This window comes from Leuciscus leuciscus, assembly GCF_965113295.1.
Source record: "Leuciscus leuciscus genome assembly, chromosome: 21".
Taxonomy (NCBI): Eukaryota; Metazoa; Chordata; class Actinopteri; order Cypriniformes; family Leuciscidae; genus Leuciscus; species Leuciscus leuciscus.
This window is the reverse complement of record NC_138745.1, coordinates 32,118,210-32,144,160: the sequence shown is the minus strand read 5'-3', so window position 1 is coordinate 32,144,160 and position 25,951 is coordinate 32,118,210. Positions and strand designations below refer to the sequence as shown.

The 25,951-nt window shown below is 36.9% G+C and overlaps 1 protein-coding gene across 1 annotated transcript in view; it reads right to left on the bottom strand.

Annotated features, from left to right (window-relative positions):
- LOC309485224 (cadherin-18) overlaps positions 1-25,951 on the bottom strand; it is a 112,782-nt gene that overhangs the window by 69,284 nt on the left and 17,547 nt on the right. The window contains exon 2 of the mRNA XM_082152004.1: positions 20,792-21,469. Within this exon, the coding sequence (XP_082008130.1) occupies positions 20,792-21,040 (249 nt within the window). The 5' untranslated portion in view covers positions 21,041-21,469. The remainder of the gene's footprint in view (positions 1-20,791; positions 21,470-25,951) is intronic.

Sequence of the window (25,951 nt, the reverse complement as noted above, 5' to 3'; positions counted from 1 at the left end):
CACACCATTCCATGAAGGGGTGAAACTCATTCCCTGGGTTATTTGACTGTTTGAGGCCAAGAAATGTGCAAATCGTGGCCACTAATACAAACAGCGATGCTGAAATTAATTTGTGATTAAAGGAAAGTGGGGCTGATTGCACAGCCGGGTCGTCGGCAAGAGTGAACTGTCCGTTTCTGTCAGTAAACAGAGCACTCAGGCTAGCAGTCAGTAATTAGCTGAACGGTCAGAGCTCACACACGGGCTAGAACCTCTCCAATCAGAAGACAAGTTAATGAGACTTTATGTTAGAAGCCCGTAAACAAAATCACTTGCAGCCACGGTGAATCTGCACCAATTATTTTACATTATCTTCTCAAAAAACAATCCACTTTTTCTATGCGCACCTCAATCAGAACAAAAAATAAGCAATTTAAGCTTAAGCAAGAGTGCTGCTGTACTAAATAGCTGAGTGGAAATGAGAAAATGAAAATGATTAAAAATAGAAAATGAATAATGGAAAATGAGTGGGCTGGACTGAAGAGAAGAAGCGCCAACATGGATCTGGGAATCTGAAGGATCTGGAGAGACTCTGTATGGAGGAATGGTCTCTGATCGCTTGTCAGGTGTTCTCCAAACTCATCAGGCATTGCAGGAGAAGACTCAGAGCTGTTTTCTTGGAAAAAGGAGGTTGCAAGAAGTATTTCATAAAAGGGGGCAAATAACTGTTCCCAATGTGTTTTGGAGAAAAACATTTATTTTATAATGTGATTTTCCCCCCACTTTCAAATCTTTTACTTCAATGAAGGGTTAGATTTTAGCATTTAAAAAAAAAATTAAATATCAAAAGGATAAACAATGCAGATTTATTTTTTACAGCCCCTTTGATCATATTTACCAAGGGGGGCAAATAATTCTGACCAGCACTGTCTGAATGTATATTTATTTATTTATTTATTACTAAATTAACATTAGCTAAACATTTTACTAGCTACAAGTAAAAGCAAACATGGACCACAAAAGGAGAATGTTTTACAAATGTCCTTAAATAAATAAATACTAGAATAACTAGGTATAAATAAATTACCCCAAATGAGTGAATGGTATTTAAATATAAAAAATGCATCCCAACAAATATACAGTATGCATGTATCTATATATTTATATGTGTGTGTGTGTGTGTGTGTGTGTGTGTGTGTGTGTGTGTGTGTGTGTGTGTGTGTGTGGTTAAGGGAAAGAGGTCAATTTAGCTCAAAGGGAATTATTAATTTATAGGGAATTTTGAAAGACTTGCTTATTTTACAGCCGAACAAATGAATCATCCAGCACTCAGTTAAACAGGCCGCAACTATCAACTCTGTAACGGATATTAATAACCAAACTATAGTGAAAATACTATTTTTATTAGCACGGTAACAAGATCAGCAGTTTAAGACATTAAATCCGTAAGCACATCACAAATAACACTTCTCTTTAAATACAGACTTTATTCATTATTCTGACACATAAACTAATATCTAACACAAACACATGCACCCACACATTCACATGAGTTGCAGAAAGAAAGAAAGTGATGAAAGAATGAGTTTTAAGAGAACAAAATGATGAAATCCCAAGTTTCTAGCAATATATGCACTTTATAAGACCTAGCCTAAATGAACCATCAATCATTAATTTAACCCTTATACCGGTTCTTAGACGTGGATATTAAATTTAAATCAATGCACCAGTTCTGCTAGGATCTGGATTTATTCATTGCTTATGTTGTTTATGTCTTTGATGGGGATTTCCCAGGATCGTTGATTCGCTGGAGGCCTTTTCGTGTCTGGAGTGTCTAGAGTGCTTCGCAGCAAAAACGTAGAAAACGAGACTCACAACGGAAACAAAAAGAACTAAGTAAAGAGAGAAAAGAAAAATAAGTGAGGCAGTTGGCTTTTTTCTTCATGATGGTAACTTTATGACTCCTTAAAACCATCCTTAACCCATTTTCATCTGATCGGATCTCATCTCGTCATCTCATCTAATGTTTTGTTTGTCCAACCCTTTTGAGTTCTGACCAATTATGTATGGTTTTTGGTTCAGGGTGTGACTTTCTCTCCTCCTCTCACATAATTACATGCTATCTGATTAGTCACACGGTCTCTTAAATTTCCCACTCTAGCAGGGTATGATTTAGGACATGTATTTTATAATAAGAGTACAAGACATTTTGCATGGATTTGATTCATACTGTAATTCAAGAAATTAAAAATCATTCACGCTGATATCAAACACTCCATGCTTACATGAACTAATAAATAATTATTGAAAAGGACATCAACAATGAGTGATTGTCAACATCACAGTATGATAGTCAAACAAATGTGTGGGTTGCAGACATTATGTAGAACTATGTGATGAAATGATGTTTGAAGTCCGTCTAGCATTGTTTCGGAATGATCTGATGCATTTGGATATGGAAAGGCAATGGTTTTAAAGAGGATTTTATTCCTGCGGTCAAACAGAGGTCTTCAGGAAGAAGGTCTGTTTTGGATCTCTATGATTTTCCTCATTAGACTCAAGACATGCCATCTCCAAACCAATCTGGCGTTTTAAAAATGGCCTAATATTGACATCTTAAGTGTTTGTTCTCTAGTTCATCTCTTACAAGCGCTGTGGAGGAGTTAGTTAGTTAGGACAGACTGGACAGGTCTCTTATTTATGGTCCTGGATTGCTGATTTGGACTCCCCATGGGATTCTGCTTCTTGGTCAGTTTGAAAGGATCATCTCTGTCTGATCTGTTCTCAGTTCCTACATTCATTTTAAATAAACACAAAAGACTTCTTACACAAACACATTTACACTGCAAGATAAAAGTTTCCTATTTTAAGCATTCCAGTTTGGTTTAATTTACTGCTGTTGTTGCAATAATGGCATTGTGATAATGGGTATACTGTCGGGATTACACACACACACTCCCTGTGACAAATAAAACAGGATTCATTGTGAAATCCCAAACGCTACACCATCAGGACTGCTGAACCCAACCCCATTCCTTTTACACTCCGGCTCTGCTTCCAAATTTGGTCCCGGCTACACAAGGGAACATAAATTTCACTTAACCTGCAGTCAGGCTTCTAATTTGGCCACTGACTTAGCTGGGCACAGGCTAATACATCACACTCTGTCTCTGCCCCGGCTCCTCTGACGCTCAGTCAAGCCCTCACTAATGGCAGGAAATAAAAGTGGCACTGGGTCAATAGAGCCAAGACCAGCCAGCTAAAACACAGGGTGGGCCATCATTTCTGGAGTGATAACAGAGTGCAATGTATTAACTTTATCAATTAAATTTAAGTGGCACATATAAAACTGAATCCGCTCAGTATATCAAATACAAATAAATCAAGCCAACCAAACACATGGAGCTAAAATATTAAAAGGCAAATCAGGTGTGACACTAAGAACATTGTGAGAAGAAACGTTTCCTCCACTTAAACGAGTTCTGTCTGAAGAGAGAAAGGCAAATACATAGTGTGAGTTCAGATTTAATCAGCAAAAATACATTTCTTTATCAGTATTTTTTAGCGTTCAAGTTATAAAATGTGTAAAACTTGCCTTAAAGAATATGTCTGACTCAATAAATTTGCAAATTAAGTTTATTTATCTTTTACTCCATTGGCAATTATTTTTATTTTTTTTTAAACATAAACAACATTTTTGCTAATAAACTTTGATATTTTTTTGAAACTTAGATATTCTCTGAAAACAAGTTATGCAATATATTGCAAATAATTTAATCTTTAAAGATGCTTAGATAATATTCCCACGGAAAATGAGAAAAATTATGATTAAGATTTCTTTGTCATGTAATGCCTACAAGTCTTGTTTTCAATAATGTCTGACTCAGAAAAATTGCTAATTAAGTTTGTTTTTCTTACTTGAGAGTTTTTATTCTTTGTTTTAAATAAGCATCATTAAATTGTTAGATTTTTACTTAAAAACAAGAAATGATATTAGTCATTAATATCTTAAATTAATATATAATTTAATTTAATTTAATATATACCATTTGAAAAGAAGTAATTTAATATTTTGCAAGTAAACTGATCTTTAAGGATTGTTAGACAATTTTCCCAGAAAACAAGAGAAAATGATGATTAAGATTTTTGTAATGTCTAAAAACAAGAAATAGCAATTCTACAAATGACTTATTTCTTTTCACTTTTTACTGCCTTTTTGTGTTGTTCACTTATCGAAGACTTCGTTATTTCTAGATTTTATCCACCGCCCTCAGAATATCCTTAAAAAATGACACCTAGAATAAAAAGTCTCACTTGTACAGAAACATCCATTAACAGGAGAGAGTGTTACCTCTATAATGCTCACAGTAGCCCTGTAACCTTGGAAACCAAGCAAATTAACTTCTTCCACTTTTTTATTTTCATCTGACAGAAGATAGCAACTGATCTTTCTAAAACCAGGATAGTTTTACGCATTCATAAGACATTATTCCAGAATTTCTAGCAAAAAAAAAATTACATTTCCCATAAAACTTACCTTATCACTGACTAACCTTGAACACAAGTATAATTTAGAAAAGTTATTACTAACTCATGTAATTATGATTCACTTAATGATCTACTCATCTAATGTTTGGTATTATATTATGTGGAGTCAAAATTACCTGAAATTGTTCAACATTTTGAAGCAAAATGAGTAAAGACAGGTTTCATTAAGCGTGAGTCAGGATGGATGGAGTGTGGGATAGAAAAAAAACCCTCAATGACAGGACAGAAAGTCTTTCAGATGCGGGAGAGAGACACAGAAAGACAGAATGAAGGAGAGGGAGATGGAGGGAGTATGAGGAGGAGTGAAGGAGAATGAGGTCAAAGAGTAAAATAAACTCATCAATCACCACAGAGCTTTATATTCACAATTAGTAAGGTGGACTTGTCTCTGATTAAACTTATCCTTTTTTCCTCTGAAGAGCTTTTAATCAGTGTGTGTGTTTGTGTGTGTGTGTGTATGTGCAGTGCCTTTGATAGTGATTCAATAATCGCTTAATTTTCTCTAGCCTGCACTTTTCTAAACAGGTGCATTTGGTCAACACTAAAAAAAAAAAAAAAAAAAAAAACCTGCTGTTGCTCAGACGAGAAAATTATATTTCTCAAATGTTGCTCTTTTATAGCTCAGCAAACTAACTGTATTCAAATTTTATTTGGCCAAGTACACACTCAAGTCTCAGATGTTTTTCCTAAAATAAAACTAGGCAAAAATTAGATCATTATTGAGTGTACAAATAAAAGAGTAATATTAAAGGGGACATATCATGCTAAATCCACTTTTTTAGCCCTTAAATGCATTTTGTTGTATATTTGGAGTGTTTAGAAGTGCAGAAAAGCTGAAATTAGTCTCTTCAGGTGCTTCGTTGATATCTTTATATTCTGTTTTGTTCATATTTTGCAACCTGTTCCATTTTTCTATTCTCTATTACGTTTTTTGAACAATAACATCACAGTATTTGCAGCGGAACTGCCAAATAAGGACATCGACTCCCGGCCCAACACTTCGAGCAATCCTCTATTTTTATTTCTCGCTGTGATTTTGTAGTCCAAGCTCAAGGATGCAGAAGTTACGAGAGGGTAAGTCAAAATGTTCGGTTGTTGGATGTAGTAACCCACACGCTTCATTACACCGTCTCCCAGCATCAGAACCTCTTCGAAGTGCCTGGTTGAGTTTTATTTTTCACGGAAATGTACCCACATCTGTGGGTAAAGTCATTTTTGTGTACGCGAACCACTTCAAGGATAACTACTTCAGCAACAACAGGGTTTTTACTAAACTTTAGCCTTCTCTTATGAAGTTTTATTTAAAGTGCAAATGCTTCCCATGTAAGTAAATGTTCGGTACCCCACCCAAGTATTGGGATGTGTAGGCTCACTGGCTTTAGATGGTGGAGGTGGAAAAGACGTTTACTAGAGCTCAATTGTTCCAAAAATAGAATAAAGTTTATTTATATTTTAACTCAGAAGTCAAGAAAACAAAATAATAAAAAATAAATCAAAATAGCACAATGCTTCTAGCTTTCAATGATAGTACAGCAAACACTTGGTACATAGCCTCACAGCAAGCTAGTACTAACCCTCACTCTCCCGTTATGCAAAATCAGAAATCAGTACAATAACATTACGATGTCCAGCAATCGTTTTAAATAGTACATCGGGTTTAATTTGTATAGGTTTGATATATGTTGTTTGTGGTGAGAATTTTCACGTGAATAAATACATAGATCCGTTATGTAAAGAGTACATTTAAATGGTCCAATGGTAGAACTTTTGCCAAGCGTGTCAGATGTTCTGGGTTCTGGGTTCTGGGTTCTGCACTCATATAGTTTTTTTTTAGTTTTTTTTTTATCAAAACCGATTATGTTTATCAGTGGTTGTATATCAGGCAACGATACGTTTGTATGCATTTTGTTTTGTAATTTCCACCGGAACGAATAGAGAGTCTCCACAACAGATTGAAGCGCGCGTCCGAGTGAAGACTGTGCGAGAGCCACTAGAGAACACAGTATCCGTGCCACTGATCGCAGCGGCAACGAGCACTTTGATCACTTTATTTCAAAAACAACACATTTCAGCGCTAGATCGCCTCTTATTTAACAAACAAATTAAATGAATGCTCTGCTAGTTAACTGGAGATGTTTTATTTATTTGTATCAGTACATTCGTGCCGCGAGATGTTTCAAAAGTGGTGGGGACAATATCGACCTTAGTAAAAAGTGGTGGGGACATGTCCCACCCGCCCCACCCGCAAATTACGCCTATGTATATATATATATATATACACAAATCACAGGGCTGTTGAATGCTCGATTCTGATTGGTTGACGAACGTGCGCGGGAAACGCACTGCTAAAGTAGTTCCAGGCAAGTCTTGACTGCATTACAGTTCCATATTTTTACATTTACATTTATTCATTTAGCTGACGCTTTTATCCAAAGCGACTTACAATTGCTAATTATGTCAGAGGTCGCACGCCTCTGGAGCAACTAGGGGTTAAGTGTCTTGCTCAGGGACACATTGGTGTCTCACAGTGGATTCGAACCCGGGTCTCTCACACCAAAGGCATGTGTCTTATCCATTGCGCCACCACCACCATATCACTTTGCCAAATGTCTTTTCAGCCTACAACAGTAACAGAACCAAAACCTACAACGACACTGACCGCTCAAATAAATATAGTAAACAATAGGATAAAAACGACAAAAAAGTAAAATAGTTTAGCAACTTAAAAGCTACATGTACATGACGTTTCTTACTAGCGAGGTGCAGATAAACACAGTTTCACTATTAGTAGATGCTGGTGTCGAACACTGTTGAGTGTAGGTAATTCACACATGCTTAATCTCTCTTACAAATATTAGAAAAATAATGCACACCCGAGGTTGTGATGCAGCCACGACATGTGTGTGTGTGTGGGCGTGTATGCATTTTATTTGACTTAAAAATTATATCTCAAACTGTAATGAACATTTACTTGCGTGGCAAGCATTTGCACTTTAAATAAAACTTCATAAGAGAAGGCTAAAGTTTAGCCTTGAACACTTTAGTTTCCCCTCCCTGCGCTACTCAAAGTGGAAACGGTTCCTTGATTCTGCCAAGGGACCATCCATATATAACCATATGAATAAAACATTCAAACACCTTTTGTATCAGAATATGTCAAGACCTGTAACGCTGACAGAGCAGAACAGACACACTTGAGGATGGAGGGTTTTTTGGACACATTATGTTGAAATATACTCAAACCATTTATATAAACCTTGTAAAAACCCTACAAAGGCTAAAAGTCAGTCATCAGAGGGGAAAGAAAAATATTTTCCATCCTCCTTCAGCTATCTGCTTCAGTTACACTGGACAGTTCAATAGTTTTCAATATGCACTTTCTTGTAAGCCAATTTTGGATGTAAATCAAGGGCGTAGGTTTGGCCTCAGCTTTGGTGGGGACATCCCCCTCCCCCTCCCCTGGAATGAGTTTTCTATATGTAATTAAATAATGAACAAATGAATAAAATACACACGTATCATAGTATGCATTCAACACAACAAATCCATTATTATTATCTATTATAGTAACTAAGTTTATAGTAACACCCATCTGTATATATATTCATAGTACATATCTATCTGTAAAATTCTGTTTATAGTAACAGTCATCTGTATATTATATTCAGTACATATCTATCTGTAAAAATTCTGTTTATAGTAATAGCCATCTGTATATTATATTCAGTACATATCTAGCTGTAAATTCTGTTCACAGTAATAGTTATCTGTATATTATATTCATAGGACAAATCTATCTGTAAATTTTTGTTTATAATAGTATTCAACTCTATATTTATTCAGTACATATCCATGTTCTGCACTTATGGAACCACTGTATATCCTGCACTTGCTGCTATTGCACTTCTGGTTAGACCTAAACTGCATTTCGTTGCCTTGTACCTGTACTTGTGTAATGACAATAAAGTTGAATCTAATCTAATCTAATCTAATCTATTATTATTATCCATGATTACAGTATTCCATTAATACTAAAATTGTATCTACTATTCTATATCAAATTCTATTGATATATTCTATTCTTAAATATTAAATTCTTAGGCTACACTCACTCACAAATACATTACATAAATAGAATGTAGAAACGAAAAATGTCTCAGATCCACTGTTTATGTTGACTGCAAGATTCTAAGTTAAGGTCAGCTAATTAACATTCAGTGACTTGCTAACGTAGCATTCTATCATGATAGCGTGACTTCTATGAGTCTATCAGTGCTGCACAGCCTAATCAATACTCTTAACCTTAGTTGAAAGATTGCTGCTGCTAGGTTTAACTGTAACAACATGGTAACACATACTATCACCAATCAATACTATTTTCCACAGTAGAATCTGCATTTGAAAGCCTGGTCAGATCACTACTACTGCTAGTTTATTTGTGTGGCTAGTTATTTTGCCTACTTACACTCTGCTTTATGAAAAAGCTTCGTATGTCCCCTTTCTTCTTCTTGGGTGGCATAGCTGATCTATCTACAAAGTACAAAAAGTGGCAAAAAAAACGGAATATTAAAATGTTTTACTCTGGCCTTTGTATGTGGCAGAGAGACAGCCCTGGTAACTTACCGTCGGCGTCGTCGACGCGCGCGCGCGCGCACACACACACACACACACACACACCACCCGCTCGCTGCCAGTGCAAGCACAAAAGTAGTCCCGGCCCGCGCGTGTAGCCTGTCAGATACACCGCCGCCAATCAAATTACGGCGTTTCTTGTACTGTCGTTGTTTTGGCCGTTGGAATCGATCCAAATAGCAGCGCAAAGATCCAAATAGCAGTTCAAAGGAGCTTGCTATATTGGTGGGGACAAATTTGTCATCTCAAAATATTGATTGGGACTAGTACCTAGCGTCCCCCCCTAAACCTACGCCCATGATGTAAATGTATAATTAAGGAGTAAGTGTAATATTAAATGTTAATATGGGAGATTGTAAGATCCACATGGACCCAAAAAAACACAACTTTAGTGTGAGGCTCTCCAGAATTAAAAAGAAACAACTTTACGTAAATGTTTCGCAGCAAGACTTGCAGTCTGGAGTCAGTTGAGGCTGGACATATTAAGTGAGTTCTCTACTCATTCCTCAGAGTATTTTGATAAAAGATCATTGTTAAGGGAAAGCTTAAAAATGCTGTGTATAAAATAGATAAGACTGCAGATTTTGTCCTAACAGAAAATTTGTCTCACACTGCAAAATCGTTCTAAAATAGTGGCCGTAGGAGCAAATCCAGTTTTCCCTACAATCAGGGGGAAAATAAATGCAGTTGTCACTCAAAAAGTATGTGGTCGGCATATCTATATACATAGGTCAAGTTAAACGAGTCAAAAGTACCAGTATCTGAAAATCAATAAATAATTAAAAACAAGAACTATATCAGTGTAACGTGTTTTTGTGCCCCCCCTTCATTATGTTTTTGGTTTTAGTCCTGTGACCTAGTTTTCCCCAGTTTGTTTGATTAGTCATTTATTTCACCTGTGTCCTTTTCATGATCTGATTTAGCTCCTTTGTTTGCTACATGTATTTAGTCCCTGTGTTCTCCCTCAGTCTCCGTTCTCGTTAATGTTAAACTGTGTTAAAGTGAGTGTTCTCCTGAGTTTTGTATTAAATCCTGTTTATTCCTATTCTCCGTCTTCATCGTGCTTTTCACTACACCACGTTGCGTAACAATCAGTCTTTTCACAATAAACCAACTGAATTTGCATGCAATATGCACACATTTGCATACTATACGAATATGTATGTAGAGCTCTGAGTTGAGTTACTGCATGACTGACTTACTCTAAACTTTACTCCAGACACTCCAGAATTAGATGATCTCTCAAGACACTAATCCAGTTTAACATTTTGGTGCCTGCTAAAGAATCACAAGATTAAAAATGCAAGATTATGAGAGGGATTTTTGTTTGTACGGCTAAAGAGAGGATCACAGGATTGTCTGAGTCTCTCTGTCTCCTCTTCCTCTTGGGTAATGTATGAGTGTCACATAGACCAAGCTTGAAGTTTTTCAAGGACCCTTCTGTAAGAAGAGAGGCTGCCTGACAGGAGCCAGAACTACACCGTTTCCCTTTCAAGGTCTGACAATATATAAAGCTGCACCGCCTTGAATATTCCATCACTGGCACAAACATTATATATCATATATGTTACACATGTGTCTTCATGTAGCATGTTATTTTTCACGGAGCATGAGAAATAACAGTCTCCCAATGTCAAGGATGAACGCACAGGGATGAGTTATTACCTCAGTCAAGGACCTTGAAAGACAGTCTTTGTGTTATTAAATGATACATGCTGTGTTTTCTAACTCATAATTGGTTAAGTTAAAGGAGTCAAAAGTACCTGTACTTAATACTTTAAGTTAAAAAATATATATTTTTGTTTCTTCTAAAAAAAGTAAACAAAAAAACCCCAGTGTATTCACAGTATACTGACTAAATGTGGTACCTGGATGCAGCACCTTAAATGAATACCAAGTACAACAGTTATCATTTATTTAAATTGTTTTAAATAAATGTACTTTATATTTATATGCATTTATTTAATGTCAATATGAATATTTATATTATTATTTATACGTATTAATATTCATAATAGTTTATAAATTAACGTACATATTCATTTATATATTTAAATTATATAAATATAATGTTATTTTTTATATTCCGTGTAGCATATATTCATGATGAAATCCTGTTTCTGCCTCAGATGTAAAAATTAAAAAGGTAATTTTGAAATATTACAAATTAAGAAATAGTCACATTGTGAGATATAAAGTCCCTAATAAATGTATTTAATTCACATTTAAATAATTAAGTAATGTAGGTTAACTAATATTTAATGTCAACATTGATATTCATATTGATATGCATACACATTCATATTTTTTTTATTATATTAATCAATAAACAGCATCCAGAATTAATATATTAATATTTATCTATACTTGTTTTAAATTATGTTTTATATGTATCATATATTTATGGAATACCTTTTCTGCCATAAAAAAAAAAAAAAGATTAAAAAAAAAGATTGCAAAATAAAAATTTAAAAATAGAAACACAAGCTGCATAGTATCCTCCTATATACAGTAGTAGGCAAAACACAGTACGTGACTCATGAAGAGTAGGCAAAAAGTCCTCGGATGACCTACTACTTCCGGCGAGATTCTGAAGTGTGCATACGATGGACACTTTACTATTCCATGAGCCAATGGGAGTGGATTTGTGAATGACAGAGAAGCGACTCAACTGATCATATCACATGACAATGACAACATGGCAAATGTAGTACGTCCAGATTACAGTCATACTACACACATTCATATGTGTGCTTTTTAGCATTTGCAAAGTAATAACTTCTTCAAAATAAGTACCTACTCAAGAGAGTATGCGATTTCTGATGCAGCGACAGTCTCAATGTGAGATACAGTATAACGTCCATGTTATGAGAAATAGTCACAACTGTGAGATTAAAGTCGTGACTCACAACTACTAGAAATAGTCACAATTGTGAGATAGGAAATAAGATATGGGCTTCAATTCCATTTCCATTTCCATTTCTGTATTTGGCAGACGCTTTTATCCAAAGCGACTTACATTGCATTCACATTTACATTCTTATCAGTTCTTGCTTTCCCTGGGAATCGAACCCATAACCTTGACGTTGCAAGCACCAATGCTCTACTGTTTGAGCTACAGGAAAGCAAGAACCGATCAAAACTGATAACTCATATTTGATTTCACTGTACTGTCGGTAAAAATGGTGTTGAAAATGATGAAAATGCACTGGTATTGGCATCAACTACAGAAATTCTGGTAATTCAACTGTAATGAGTTGTTTATCCATGATACATTCATTACAAAATTTCTTCATGGAACGCTGATGAGGTGATTACTCTAATCATATGGTACTTTGACCCCTAAAGACTGCGTGAGTCTTTTGGCGAAACAGCTTTTCCAGTCCCTTTTATCCATCTTTGAGGATAAAGATGCAACCAGTGAGGCACTCAACCACTTGAATGCAAGAAAAGAGAGAGCAGTAGGAAGGCAGGGTCTATCATATCAGTTTGTCATCCCTCATGGGAACCTTTCCTGTTCTATTGCAAGCGTCTGCAAGTTTTAATTAAGCAAAGACTCAAAATAAACACATGCACTCACACACACACACACAAACGGAGGGGCTGAAGGATTAATTGTCTAGAGTCTTTGCCGATCTAATTAAGGGTCATTTCGCATCATGGCCATATTTTACCAGCCCCTGTGATAGAGGCGGTAATTAAATATGAGGGAGTTAGCCGCACTAACGATCTTGGGACCTTGCCTTTTGCATGCGCATGTCAAATTAAATCCCTCATAACAGCTTGCTCTTAATGGCATTTTATCGTTGCGGATTAGCATATTCTGTTGACGCTGTAAACCTTGTTCAATTTTTGTAAACTGTTTGAGCACGAAGCACAGCGGTGGCCAGAGGGCTTGGGGGTCTCTACCTGCCATAGTGAACTAACCAATCAGAGCTATTCAGAAGCAGTCGTGCGGATATGCTAATAAAGGAAGACAAAAAGTAATTATTATTTCATGCAATTAGCAACCTGATAAAGCTCTACTTTGAAGTAATGCAATTTAAAATTAATACTATCTGCTTAATAGCCATGTAGCACTCCAGTTACAATGTCAGGCCACATTAAAATAAAGTCTAGTTCTGTATGTGGCTTTAAAGAGGACCTATTATACTTTTTCGACATTTTTTACTTTCTTTAGAGTGTAATGTTGCTGTTTGAGCATGAAAAAGATCTGAAAAGGTCAAAGCACAAAGTCACTCCAAAATGAGTAATTCTCTATACCAGTAGCCGCGTTTCCATTACCCTTCAAACTGCGCAAATTGAAAGTTCGAATTGAAAATATGCCCGATGGAAACACGTCAATTTCGCAAAAACTCCCCATTTATCGCAAAAAAGTTTTTACGCTCGCATGAGGTGGTTTTTCAGGCAATTCGAAAAAGAAATATTTCGCAAAACTGCAATGGAAACAGTTTTTGCGCATTTACAGGTCACCTGACGTAGATGACGCGGTGTGTTTGGACATAATACCAGACAGAGTTCTTTATTAAATTCATTTAAAGACAAAATTATTACAGGAATAATGGATTCTAAACCTCAAATAAATACCACAATCAAGACCTCGAAGCAGATATGAGGGAGAAACACCCAGAAACACCTCATATGTGCCGCTCACAAGTAGGCTATAATAAGGGTCGTTCCTTACCATTAATGCTTGGAAAACACACATCTCCTTCAATTAATAATAATGGCTAGTGCAGTGGCTGGGATATACATAATCCTACCAACGTCCGTTGCCACGGTTTTTGGAATGATTTTACTTATCGCGAGAATAAAAAATGTAGTTTTAATTGCATAACATCGGTTAATGGAACCGCCGTCATTTTGCAATAGTTGTTTGTCGACATTTAGAAAAGAAATCGCGAAAGTTTTGTGCAAATCTGTAATGGAAGCGCCTAGTGTCACTGTTTCTGAATTCCCTGAAACGCCTCCATCGTAGTCTTGAGTTTTCTTCCGGGAATATGAACCTGTAACAATATCCCTCAAGGCATGCACAAAAAAGGGGCATGGCATGGTTGTGTTAGTAGTGTGTTGAAACTAGGGCTGCGCGAATAATCACAATTTCCATGTAATCGCACTTAAATCGAGTTGGCTTATCGCGATTTTGAAATTGATAATTTTTTATGCGCAGCTTGTCATTGATGTACGGTTCTGTAAACGCTGCTCCATCTGAAAGCACTACGAGTTTGAGTCACTTATAACGTGCATTGAAAAAGCAACACTCGTTTAACAGCTTTCCAAACATGAGAAGCATTTATGAACCTCTTGTCCAACAAAAGACAACATTTAATAACATGCTTTTACTCTAATCACACTTCATAACGACAGTTGAGCATCCTTCTGTGAGATGACTTACACAGAATATGGCAGTCGTGTGTTTATTAGTCATGTTTAATCAAAGCGTTTCAATCTTCTGTTTATTCAGCTGAAGCAATAGGGATTTCCTGGAATGAGTACGCACATATACTACTTATATCTACTTCTGCTGCGGGCATATTTGGCGAGTCTGCGTGAGAGCGCCCTCTAGATGGAGAAGCGTTTACTACCGATCAACCGTGCTGCAATGACAAACTGTGCATAAAATAATTGCAGCCTTTGTCAAATCGTGTGCGGTTTCATTGCGAGTAATTGTGCAGCCCTATGCTGCGTTCCAGTCCAAAATTGTCATGCCCTTCACTCACTAACTTCCCTCCGTCTCGTTCACTCGGATGTACGTCATTGCTTACGTTGCACGAGTGCACACTACTGGTGGAAACTGCAATGGGCTGAATTGGAACGTCCTAAGCCCTTGATCACTTGGATGATTTATGATTTATTTATTTTTTATAATTTGTTTAATTCAGCATCCAAATGTATATAGGTGTATTTGGGTTGTTTTAAATTAAAAAAAAAAAAAAAAAAAATAATTTATCATAGAGTTGTTTGTTGTGGTGGTGATTAGACAAGATCTGTGGTGACGTCACAATCGTACTGCATTGTGGGACATATAGGTGCCTGAAGTGTACTTATGAAGTAGACTCGCAAAATCGAGGGAACGAGGGTCTGTCCATATAAACTTCCCTCGTCCACTTCACGAAGTGGAACGCACTTCAAAATGGTGGCAGGGATTCCCCCGAGGGGAAGTGCTTAGGGAAGTTCGCAAGTGCATGTCTAAAAGTGGACTGGAACGCAGCCCTAGTTGAAACTCACAGTCATTGTAAGGGGCGTGACATTTTCAAAACACGCTCAAAGGGGTTGACCAATCACAACACACTGCTCCAGCCGACCAGTCACAGCACATTATGCTTTTTGGAAGGAGGGGCTTCATAGAGACTGGGAAGAGAGGTGCTGCAACAATGTAAGATATGTGAAAAATAATGTGTTTTTGACCATTCAAGAAAACCTATTCTAGTAGACTGCAATAATCAAGACTTTGAAAAAGAGCATGGCCTCTTTAAAGTTCACTCAAGCATTTCAATGCCACACTAATATTGCCATTTTATCAGTCTGAACAGACAAAATACAGTTTTACTCAATATAAAAGCTCAGAAAGGCGCAAATCACTATCTTATGCATTCAATTTCCCTGTCATGCTTAAAGTTAACATGAAGATGTAAAAATATAAACCGTTTTTTCCCCTCATTTCCTTGTCCTAAAAATGCATTTTTGTACCTCTGGATTTTCTCACACAGAGGCAATTTTCCATTGCTGCCTTCAAGTCCTCCTGGGAAGTTTGTACTTATGAGCTCAGAAGTCAGAATTATGCTGAGATTTGCATTCTAATTTTGCTTGGATGGTTTTGGGACTAATTTATGCTTTATATGTATTTCATGCTTCTTATAAATTATTCCCAGAAAATGATGGCAAATAAGTGTCACCTCATAAACCAGCTAAATTAGAAGTATTTTATGCCATGTTATCACTATTCTTCACCAGCAATGGGTACATAAAAAAACTGTGTACAAACTACTGTAAATATATAGCCAACCATCACAATTACAACTTGCAATCAAAAACAACTTGATTTAATAATTCAATGTAAATTAAATTTGTAAATGTAAATGACAATTCACAAAGTTATTTTTTTAATTTATTTTTTTAAAGCAACACATTAATTGCAAATATTTAATTATATTACAGTAGATGTTTTAGCAGTTACAACCAATAAGAAAGCTGTTTGAAAGTTATTTCAAAATAAAGGTACATAACTAAAAGCTTACGAGAAAAAAATAATATATATAATTTTTTTTTTTTTTGGCAGATTTCAAATCGCATACTTCCTTTGCTAGCCGGGCAACTGCGAGCATGTGAATCCTAATGGATATCTTTCTCCAGTTATGATAAACACGCTCATTTCAAATGTATTGGTGTCTTTCCTGACCGCTCACCTCATAAATACAATCATTCCAACATGATTTGAAGGCAGCAAGTAATAATGTCTGTCTCTTTTTCTGTCTTTCTCTGTCTGCACGTCTGTCTCTCTTTTCCCTGCATTACCCTATGCTTGAGTACCCTGCATACTGATCAACCGCCACACATTTACATATTTCTGAAGATAAGAGAAACCAAACGTTACACAGACAACTTACCCAGCTTCCTACGGCCTCATTGTACAACGCTTCAGTAGAGAGACGTAAAGCACATGGACATGGCCTGTGGAATCAATCTCCGCTTCAGAAAGAGAGAGAGAGACGATACACAAAGAGAATAAAAGGAGGACACTGGGATGGAGCTTTGCCCCCTGCTAACAGTCTCACAGTACCCATTAAACAACGTTTATTGAATCAATTTACGATGCGTAATGCAGTTTTTGAGTACTGGGAGCTCAAGGACAGTGGCAGTGTGTCTTTCATTGAGCTTCTTCTGTTATGTGGATAGGTTTTGGAAATACTGAATATCTGTTCATAGCTGACAAATAGATTCCAAAATAAAATGTATATACTGTATTTGTATAAGGGAAGGCATATATTTTGTAGAGCTGCACGATTAATCGTTAAAAGATTGTGATTTCGATTCAAACACCCATGTGATCTCATTCCTGAATGACAATTATTCCGTTTTGTATATTAAAGGTGAACTAAGTAACTTTTTTTTACCTTAACTGAACAGCTTCGGAGTCATTGGAATGGTTATATTACTTATTTCGGGTTGAATGGTGGTCGTTTCGCACCCCCCTGGTGCCCGTGAGCGGAAAATACGCACTTGCAACTTTGAGCCGGCGGGCCGCCGGCCGCCGCGTCAGGAAGTCTCGTGTGATATCAGGTCTCGCGATGTAAACAATTGCTTTACGGCCAAAAGAAATCTGCTAAAATGTTGTCATTATTGCGCTCCCTCACGCTGTCCGAACCCGAATGAAGCACGGCCTCTGGTGTCTGAGAATCACCAACGAGTTTTTACAACAGTGTTGTCAAATATCTATTCCGAAGCTGTGGGGGAGCTCTAGAGAGAAACCTGCAAGCAAAAAGCGAGAATACAGCGAAGAAATCCCAAAGCTACTGAGTGCTGCTTTAAACCTTTAACGAGTACGATCACAGTGAACATTCAGATATGCGTTGGTGCTGCCGCTGAGCCAGAGAGAGCAGTTGTCATGTATATGCATGAAACACACAGTGGGCCTATTGTTATTTCTGTGCTACAAATACTCATATGATCACTGAAAGTTATGGGATAAAAGTTTATAGTTCGAATATAAACACTGATATCTACGATAGAGATCAAAATAGAGTAAAACACCTTTTGAAAGTAATATGGTACTTCAAATGACGGTTGTATTGATTACATCATTCCACCAGTAGGTGGCGACAAATTACTGTTAAAAATGTGTTTGTCATTGAATCATTCATTCAAGAGATTTGTTCAAAACTGCTGATTCATCTTGTAATGAAACAAGTGAAGTGTTTATGAGATTAAATAAACATTTTAAATAGACTGCAGCAATTCACTTTTTTTTTACAACCTCTAGTAAATTGCATGCTATTTTTTAGTTGTCTGTTCAGAATCGTGGGAGAATTGTGATCTCTTTTTTAAACAAAAAAATCGTGATTCTCAATTTTTCAAGAAGTGTGTAGCTTTAATATCTTGCAGTCATTTTTTCTCTTTTATTTTTCTCTAGTGCATTTCAAAACACTAATACAATGTAAAATAATATAAGTAGTATAAGTAATGTAGAAATGTAAATAGACCCCAATCAGATAAAGTGTATACACTGCAGGACAATTTTCCTCATTTTATTTTAAATTGTTAGAAAAATTAAATAATCATAAAATACAAATATAAATCATGGCCAATTTATGAAAATACTGAAATATATGTGGACAGTAAATACAGTGTTTCCAATATTTTCCAAGTCTAATAATTCAATGACATTCTGGATGGAAATGTTAGTAAAAAATTACACAAATATAAAAAGCAGTGGTCTGTATTATTAGTGTTTCACTTACAATGAAAACAAAGACGTTATTTGAAAATTACATTTCGTCATCTTAAGAGGATCATCCACATAAAGATCTCCAAGTATGAAAATAAAATAATTAAATAAAGTAGCTTATATCATTCATCTAGTAAAATACACTCAAATGTGGTCACTGCAAAAGTTTCCACGCTCATTCCAGACTGACTTGCTAATGCTAATAGATTCATGGCCCTATTTGCTATTTGGCACAGGCACAACATTCATGTTTCACAAGATCGACAAGCCCATGAGGCAAACACAGGAGAACCGGCATGACTTCTAGCTAAAATGATGAAGGCTGTCAAATCTCAAACACAAACCAATAAGTCAAGCTGCAGTTCTGAGCTGCTGTTTTGCTGTACTAAGCTAACTCCATGCAAAGATGTTATCGATCAAGGCCAGCGGGTACAGACAAGTGATGGAATAAGGTCAGAAAAAGAGCAAAAGGTCACTTGCTTGATTTACAAATTTATGTTGTTCATGAGGGTCTAAAATGTTTCAACATTATCTTAGACTGCTGTTTATATCCCTGTTAAAAATGACACCAATAACAACAAGAACAATGTGCTGGGCTTAAAGGCCGCCAAAAATGGTCAGGCTGGTCTATTTGGTTTCCTATGTGGTTCTACAGGGGTTACAGACAGCTCAGCACAGCTGTCCAGGCTAGGACAACTAACCACCTCAATTCAGCTAAGACCACCAAACAACCTTGGGCTGGTTCAAATCAAAATAGTATTTTTTGCCTTGTTTATTAGATTTGAGGTCATCTACAGTATGCTAGTGTACTCCTGAAGTAACCAAAATACCTTTTAGCAGATATACTCATTAAAGTCCTTCCCTTCCAGGAGAACAAAGCAAAGACTCCGCTGAAGAAGAAGAAAAACATATCTGGCTGGTCTTAGCTGGTTTAAGCTGGTCTCTCAACCTGGCCAAGCTGGTGTTTAGCTGGTTGGTCAGCTGGTCTCCCAGCCTGACCATCTGAAGAAGTGGCCAAAACCCCTCTAAAACTTGCCTGCTAAACCAGCTTAGGCTTGTTTTAGCGGGTTTTTTCTTTTCTTCTCATCCTGCACTCTAATTTATGGTCCAATAGCAAGCAGCAAATCATTATTCATGGCTGTGACATAACCTAAAGACTATCATATATTAAAAACAACACAGGAAAGTAAACTGAACAAATTCTCTGCTCTCTGATTAATTTCATTAAAATAAAAACAAAATAAATAAATAAATAAGGTAGATGAACTTATACTAGCTAAGACCAAGTATATATATCCAGCAGGGATAGTAGGAATCAAAAACTTTGATGTTACATGCTGTGTTACATAAAGTTATGTGGGTTGTAACAATTACAAAATAAGTCAAGTCAAGTCAAGTCAAGTTTATTTGTATAGCGCTTTTCACAATACAGATTGTATCAAAGCAGCTTCACAGTATTAAATTAAAATAATACAACAAAGTTTGTTTCAAGAGGAATTTATTGATTGATCAAATTAAATTAAATATCCCCAAAATATCCCCAACTGAGCAAGCCAAAGGCAACAGTGGCAAGGAACCGAAAAACTCCATCAAGTGACCTAATGGTGTCCTAAAACTCCATCAAGTGACCTAATGGAGAAAAAAAAAACCTTGGGAGAACCCAGGCTCAGTCGGGGGCCAGTTCTCCTCTGGCATTTATGAGCTACAGGCCGGATTGTAGTTTGAACTGTAGGATTATATGAATGCCTGGCTGAAGAGATGCGACTTTAATCTAGTTTTAAACTGGGAGAGCGAGTCTGAGCAACGAACAGTATCAGGAAGACTATTCCAGAGTTTTGGAGCCAAATGTGAAAATGCTCTCCCTCCTTTGGTGGTTCTGGATATCCTAGGTATGACCAAAAGCCTTGAATTTAGTGATCTTAAAGAGCGCGATGGATTATAGGGTGATAGAAGATCCGTTAAAAAGACTGGAGCTAAGCCGTTTAGGGCTTTATAAGTCAGTAGCAATACCTTATAATTAATACGGAGCTTTATAGGTAACCAATGCAGTGATGATAAAATCGGTGTTACAGTATATGATCATATTTTCTTGATCTCGTAAGAACTCTAGCGGCGGCATTTTGGACTAACTGTAGCTTGTTTATTAAAATAAGACAATTGAAAAATGTCCAGAGGAAATATGCTTACCTTTCCTACATATTGTGCATCTGGACCAATGTGTTCCTCTAAGACAAAGAATTGGTTCCATATCCATCCCCGCTTTGGCCGATGGTGGACCTCTGTTTCCCCGTCCTTAGTCAGGTTATGGTTGCGAGTTGCATTGTGGCTCCTGGAAATGACTTTGGCTGGGGTGAAATGGCTCGCCTCATAACCCCTCTCCAGAAAACACAGGCACAAAAGTACAGGACACAAACAAAAGCTTGGGTTCACCTTCATGACTGCGAACAGGAGCGAAATTCCTAATAATCCGAAATGATTCCAAAAACTACAGCGAAACTCCCAAAGTTCTGCAATATTCCAAATACACAGTGATATTCCACAAATGGTATATTCCAAAGGGTATAGATGGATTCCAAACCCCCCTCCTCCTCCACCTCCTCGTCCTCCACCACCACCGACCAGCTCCACCACCTCTACTCCTTATTCCCCCCCTCCGATGGTCGTTTGAGGGGCTTGATTTAATCAGACGTCGGACCGGAGGTCCAGAAAGCTTGAATGAGGTTCATATTTCAGTCGTTCATCTTCGAAAGGCAGTCGGAATGCATTTACATCATGCACTCTAGAGCACTCGAGGAAGAACGCAGGCGCGTTCAAGCCAGGATGCAACAAACTTGTAAGATGACAGCAGCGGCCATGTTGAATCTCCTGTGAAAAGATGAGATGAAAAAGCAATTTTAATATTTCATAATGTTGCATGATGCCACAAGAAAAGGAACATCTCAAAATACATTTAATTATGAGTACAGAATCCAAATTCACAGTACTCATAAAAGAGAAGGCAAAAAGTACCCGGATGACCTACTTCATCCGGCGAGATTCTGAAGTGCGCATACGATGGACACTTTACTATCCCATGATCCCACGAGATATAATTTATGAATGACAGTGAAGCTATGCAACTGATGCCAGTAGGTCACATGATAATGACATGGCCGCAAATTCATTCATGATACACACATTCATAATAAATATAGCAGAATTTTTAGCAGTCGCAAAGTAATTACTTCCCCTTGATAATGTTAACCAATATTCAATTAGCTATTTCGTCATATTTTCAGAAAACTTAGGTTCAATGTGGCTCCATTATGCCACCCAATATGTTTCACATTGGAAATGTGGTTACTTTATTTTAAGGTGTCCTTGTTACAGTGTAATTATACATTTAAGTTCTGAATTATATTAATTAACATATGTAAGTGCATGTAACATTTGTAACAAGGACACTGTAAAATAAAGTGTTACCAAATATGTTCTTTTACACAAGTACAATGGCAATTTACACTGATGGTAAAGGGAAGTTTCCCCAAAAACGAACAGTTTGTCATCATTAACTCTCAGCATCCACTTGGACATTCTTTCATCCCATTTCATCTTTTATGAAAGATTTCTCAATAACAGAGTTGGACCAACATGAGGGTGAGTAAATGAAGACAGATTTTTCATTTTGGGGTGAAAAATTCCATCAAAATAAGTAATTTATGAAATTTCCTTACAGAGAACCAAAACAACAGATGCTTGGCACAGTAAGTCCATCACTAATTAACTCCAAGTTATAATCAATATTTTGCTGTTTAACAAGGCTTGGCATTATATAGTACTTTTGGATTCAGTCTTATGCAGTGACTGCAATGCAGACAGAACACGTTCACGATGCAGTCAAATCTAGTTTCTCATCCTATTTTATCAGAATATAGATAAGTTACTATGAAGATGTAAAAGCATATCTAATGTAAAATGATTACCTCTCAGAAAGATTGCACTTGGGTAACCTGAAATACAAATCTTCGAGTGTTCTTGGGGATATAAGGGGTTGCTAAACCAGGCAAGCATAAGACACTTTAGTCATGCTTTGGTTATAAACAGAAGACAGACATTTAATCATAAAATGTGAGAGATCATAGTGGAGTTGCGAATGGCATATTTAGTTTAATGAATGCAGAAATGCTAATCCCTTTCTATGCACTAACAACACTCTCATCAAGGTTTAAAAGGTCAGGAATATAATAAAATATAATTAAATGTGAGAAATCTTGAGGATTTTGCATTAGTCAATTACCACAAAGTAATTCTGACTTGACTAAAAATATGTTTATGCTAACAAAGCTACTGATATTAAGGTCGTCTGCAAATGACCGTTTTCAGAAGGGAATCCTGGAAATCTGATTTAAATTAGAACGGTGCATGTCAACGATGCAGGAAAAAAATCAAGGATTTGCAAAAGTGAAAGTTCTTCATGCGACCATAAAAATGATACAACTGTAAATTTTGCTGCAATGCAATCTGACTAAATTCTAAAAGATTCTAAAGATTTGCAACAATGCCATTGAAGAACCATTAATGGTTCCCAAAAAGCACTGTATTAATCAGAAGAACCTTTAATCACTATAAAGAACCTTTTGTGGAATGGAACGGTTCTATGGATGCTACAGGTTCTTCATGTAACCACAGATGCCAATAATGTTGTCTTTAAAGTGTATGTATGTACATAACAGGCAAACAAGTACAATTCTAAACTGAATGGAGAGAGACCAAATTCTCCACAGCTGATATAAACCTGTATTTTTAATTCTGGGTCAGCTAAAGAACAAACTTCATAAGAGTTGCTGTTGTGTGTAAGTGCCTTAACTAATAGAAAAGTGCATATTCTGTACATGCATCAACTGATATTCTCATTGAAAGGGCAGTATCTACAGTTAAAAGTTTTAATAGAAATCCAATGTGTATGCATTCAACAGTTTGCAAAGGTTTCCAGCTAATTTTAGGATGACAGAACATCCAACAACTAAGTAACCACTATATATTGAGCATGCATGAGACTATAACTCAACGGATGCCTCCATAAGCATTTGGAAGCTTCCAAATCTAATACTGTCATGGGTGTCAAATCAATTAAACGGTAAACAGTGGAAATCCCCTTAAAAATGTACATGGATTAAAAAATATGTTCTGGAATCTTGGATAATCCTCATGTTTGAGCAAGCTCTTCAGTCAGGAAATAATGCAGCTCGCATTTAGTCACTGGTGACACCTATAAACAGAGCTGGTTGTTAAATCAAGACTTCCATCTTCTAAAAGGGATTAAAATTGTGTATCTTAGTACACAAACAAAGTGTGCACCCTGATCTGTCAGGAATGGCTTCTCTAAAGAATACAAGTGTCAGCATTCTCAGTCAAAAAATGGACTAACCTAACTCTGTATGGACTATTCCTTCAGTGTCACTCAATCACTCAGCTTGATAACAAATAGCAAAGGTACAATTCAACAAAACAAGTGTACACGAGTATGTATAGTCTGTGCAGTGGTTCTCAAAGTGTGGGGTTACTGGAGGAGACTCTGAACATACAACATAACACGATGTTTAGTGAACAATGACTCACATTTAGATCTGGCCTAACACAAAGCTATAGTATGGCTTTATTAGACTTAGAAAATAGCACACAAGTTGCATTGGACTGTTCTTATTGCCCTTTTTTAGAGATGATACTTGGACTATCCCTTCGGTTTAACTCCAACACACGTCAAGGAATTGACATACTAACGTAACACCCAATATAACTTTTTTAAGCTTTTCTTTGAGAAAAGGACAAAGAACGGCACTTAAGTCATTCTTAAAAAAGATGTGTTCGTAGTTTTGCCGACCAGATACGGCAAAAGTTTAATCTACTAGCTCCGCTGGTGGGAAAACGCTCTGGTTGGTTGTAGCGCTATCCTATTGCGTGCAGAGGGAATTTGAAAGACAGCCGTTTATCCCGCCCCTCGGATTGAGCCGTGCCAATGGTGAGTTGCCAGACCTAACATCTTGATGTAGGTCTGGCTTGCCAGGCTAAGATTTGACACCACTGCTTGTTACTGAAACACAATCTTGAAAAATAGATTTGGAGATTTCTGACTTTCCCCATTCAAGTAGAAGCTGCACTTGTTAATTTGCATTTGTATGCTTATTAACTACCTAAAAAAGCGTCTCAGGGGTTTTCCCAATATGGCCCTGAGTGAACCGACTGGCTCTCTGAGACGACGCGGCCGGGCAATATCCTGTGACTGGATTTGATAAGGTATGTTTGGGATTTAAATTGCTCCGGTGTGTGTGTGTGTGTGTGTGTGTGTGTGTGTGTGTGTGTGTGTGTGTGTGTGTGTGTGCATGTGTGTCGGCACCTCCTGAGTTGCTCTTCAATCAGAGCGCTGATGTAATGATTATATTCCTGATTATAATTAAAAAACCCTTTTCACCCACCACCCTCTTTTCTTTTCCTCTCAGTCCATTGGTTACGGCTCACAGCTGTGTTCAATCAATGGCAGCTGGTCTCCAGTAGTGAGGCATTCATACAGCAGTGGGGACTTTCTCTACCGTCTGATCAGAGAGCAGCAGGATAGGTATTTCAAGTCATAATGGTTTAGATTACAAAACCAGTATTGGGTTCTGTTCCTAAATCTGCATTCTTTTTTAGCAGTAAAGTGGAATATCAGCAGTGTTTAGAACAGTTTCTCAAAAGAACAGTAGAAAAATGAGCCAATATTAATTTTCAGATGGGACTAGTTTAAGAGGTCAAGACAATTAGTTCACATTTCTTGGTAACTTTGTTTCTTGAGCAGCAAATCAGCATATTATAATTATTTCTGAAGGACCATGTGACACTAAAGTCTGGAGTAATGATGCTGGAAATTCAGCTTTGCCATTACAGGAATACATTACATTCAAATAGAAAACAGCTATTTTAAATTGTGTAAACATATAGAGGTCATTTGGTGTCAAATTGCATTTGAAACCAGTCTGAACTGTGCTTAAGACAATACAATATATGTGAGAACATTTACAAAGAGAAGGAAGACAGATAAGAACAAGAAAGACCAAAAAGTACTGTGAGTCGATAACATTAGAGCAGAGAAATGAGATGGAGAGAAAGAGAATGAGGCCTTGTGTTGCCTGGAGCGAGTATTTTCATGACCTGCTGTGATTTCTCAGTCTGGTCCCTCTGCTATATCAAACTACAGAAGGAGAGATCGGGGTAGAGGGTCAAACTACCTACGGCAGAAGAGAGAGAGACTAATGATAACCGCTGTTAGAACACATTGTCAGACAGATGGAGGAGCAATCGGGCTGACAGTGAAGTTGACCAATTACTATGCCA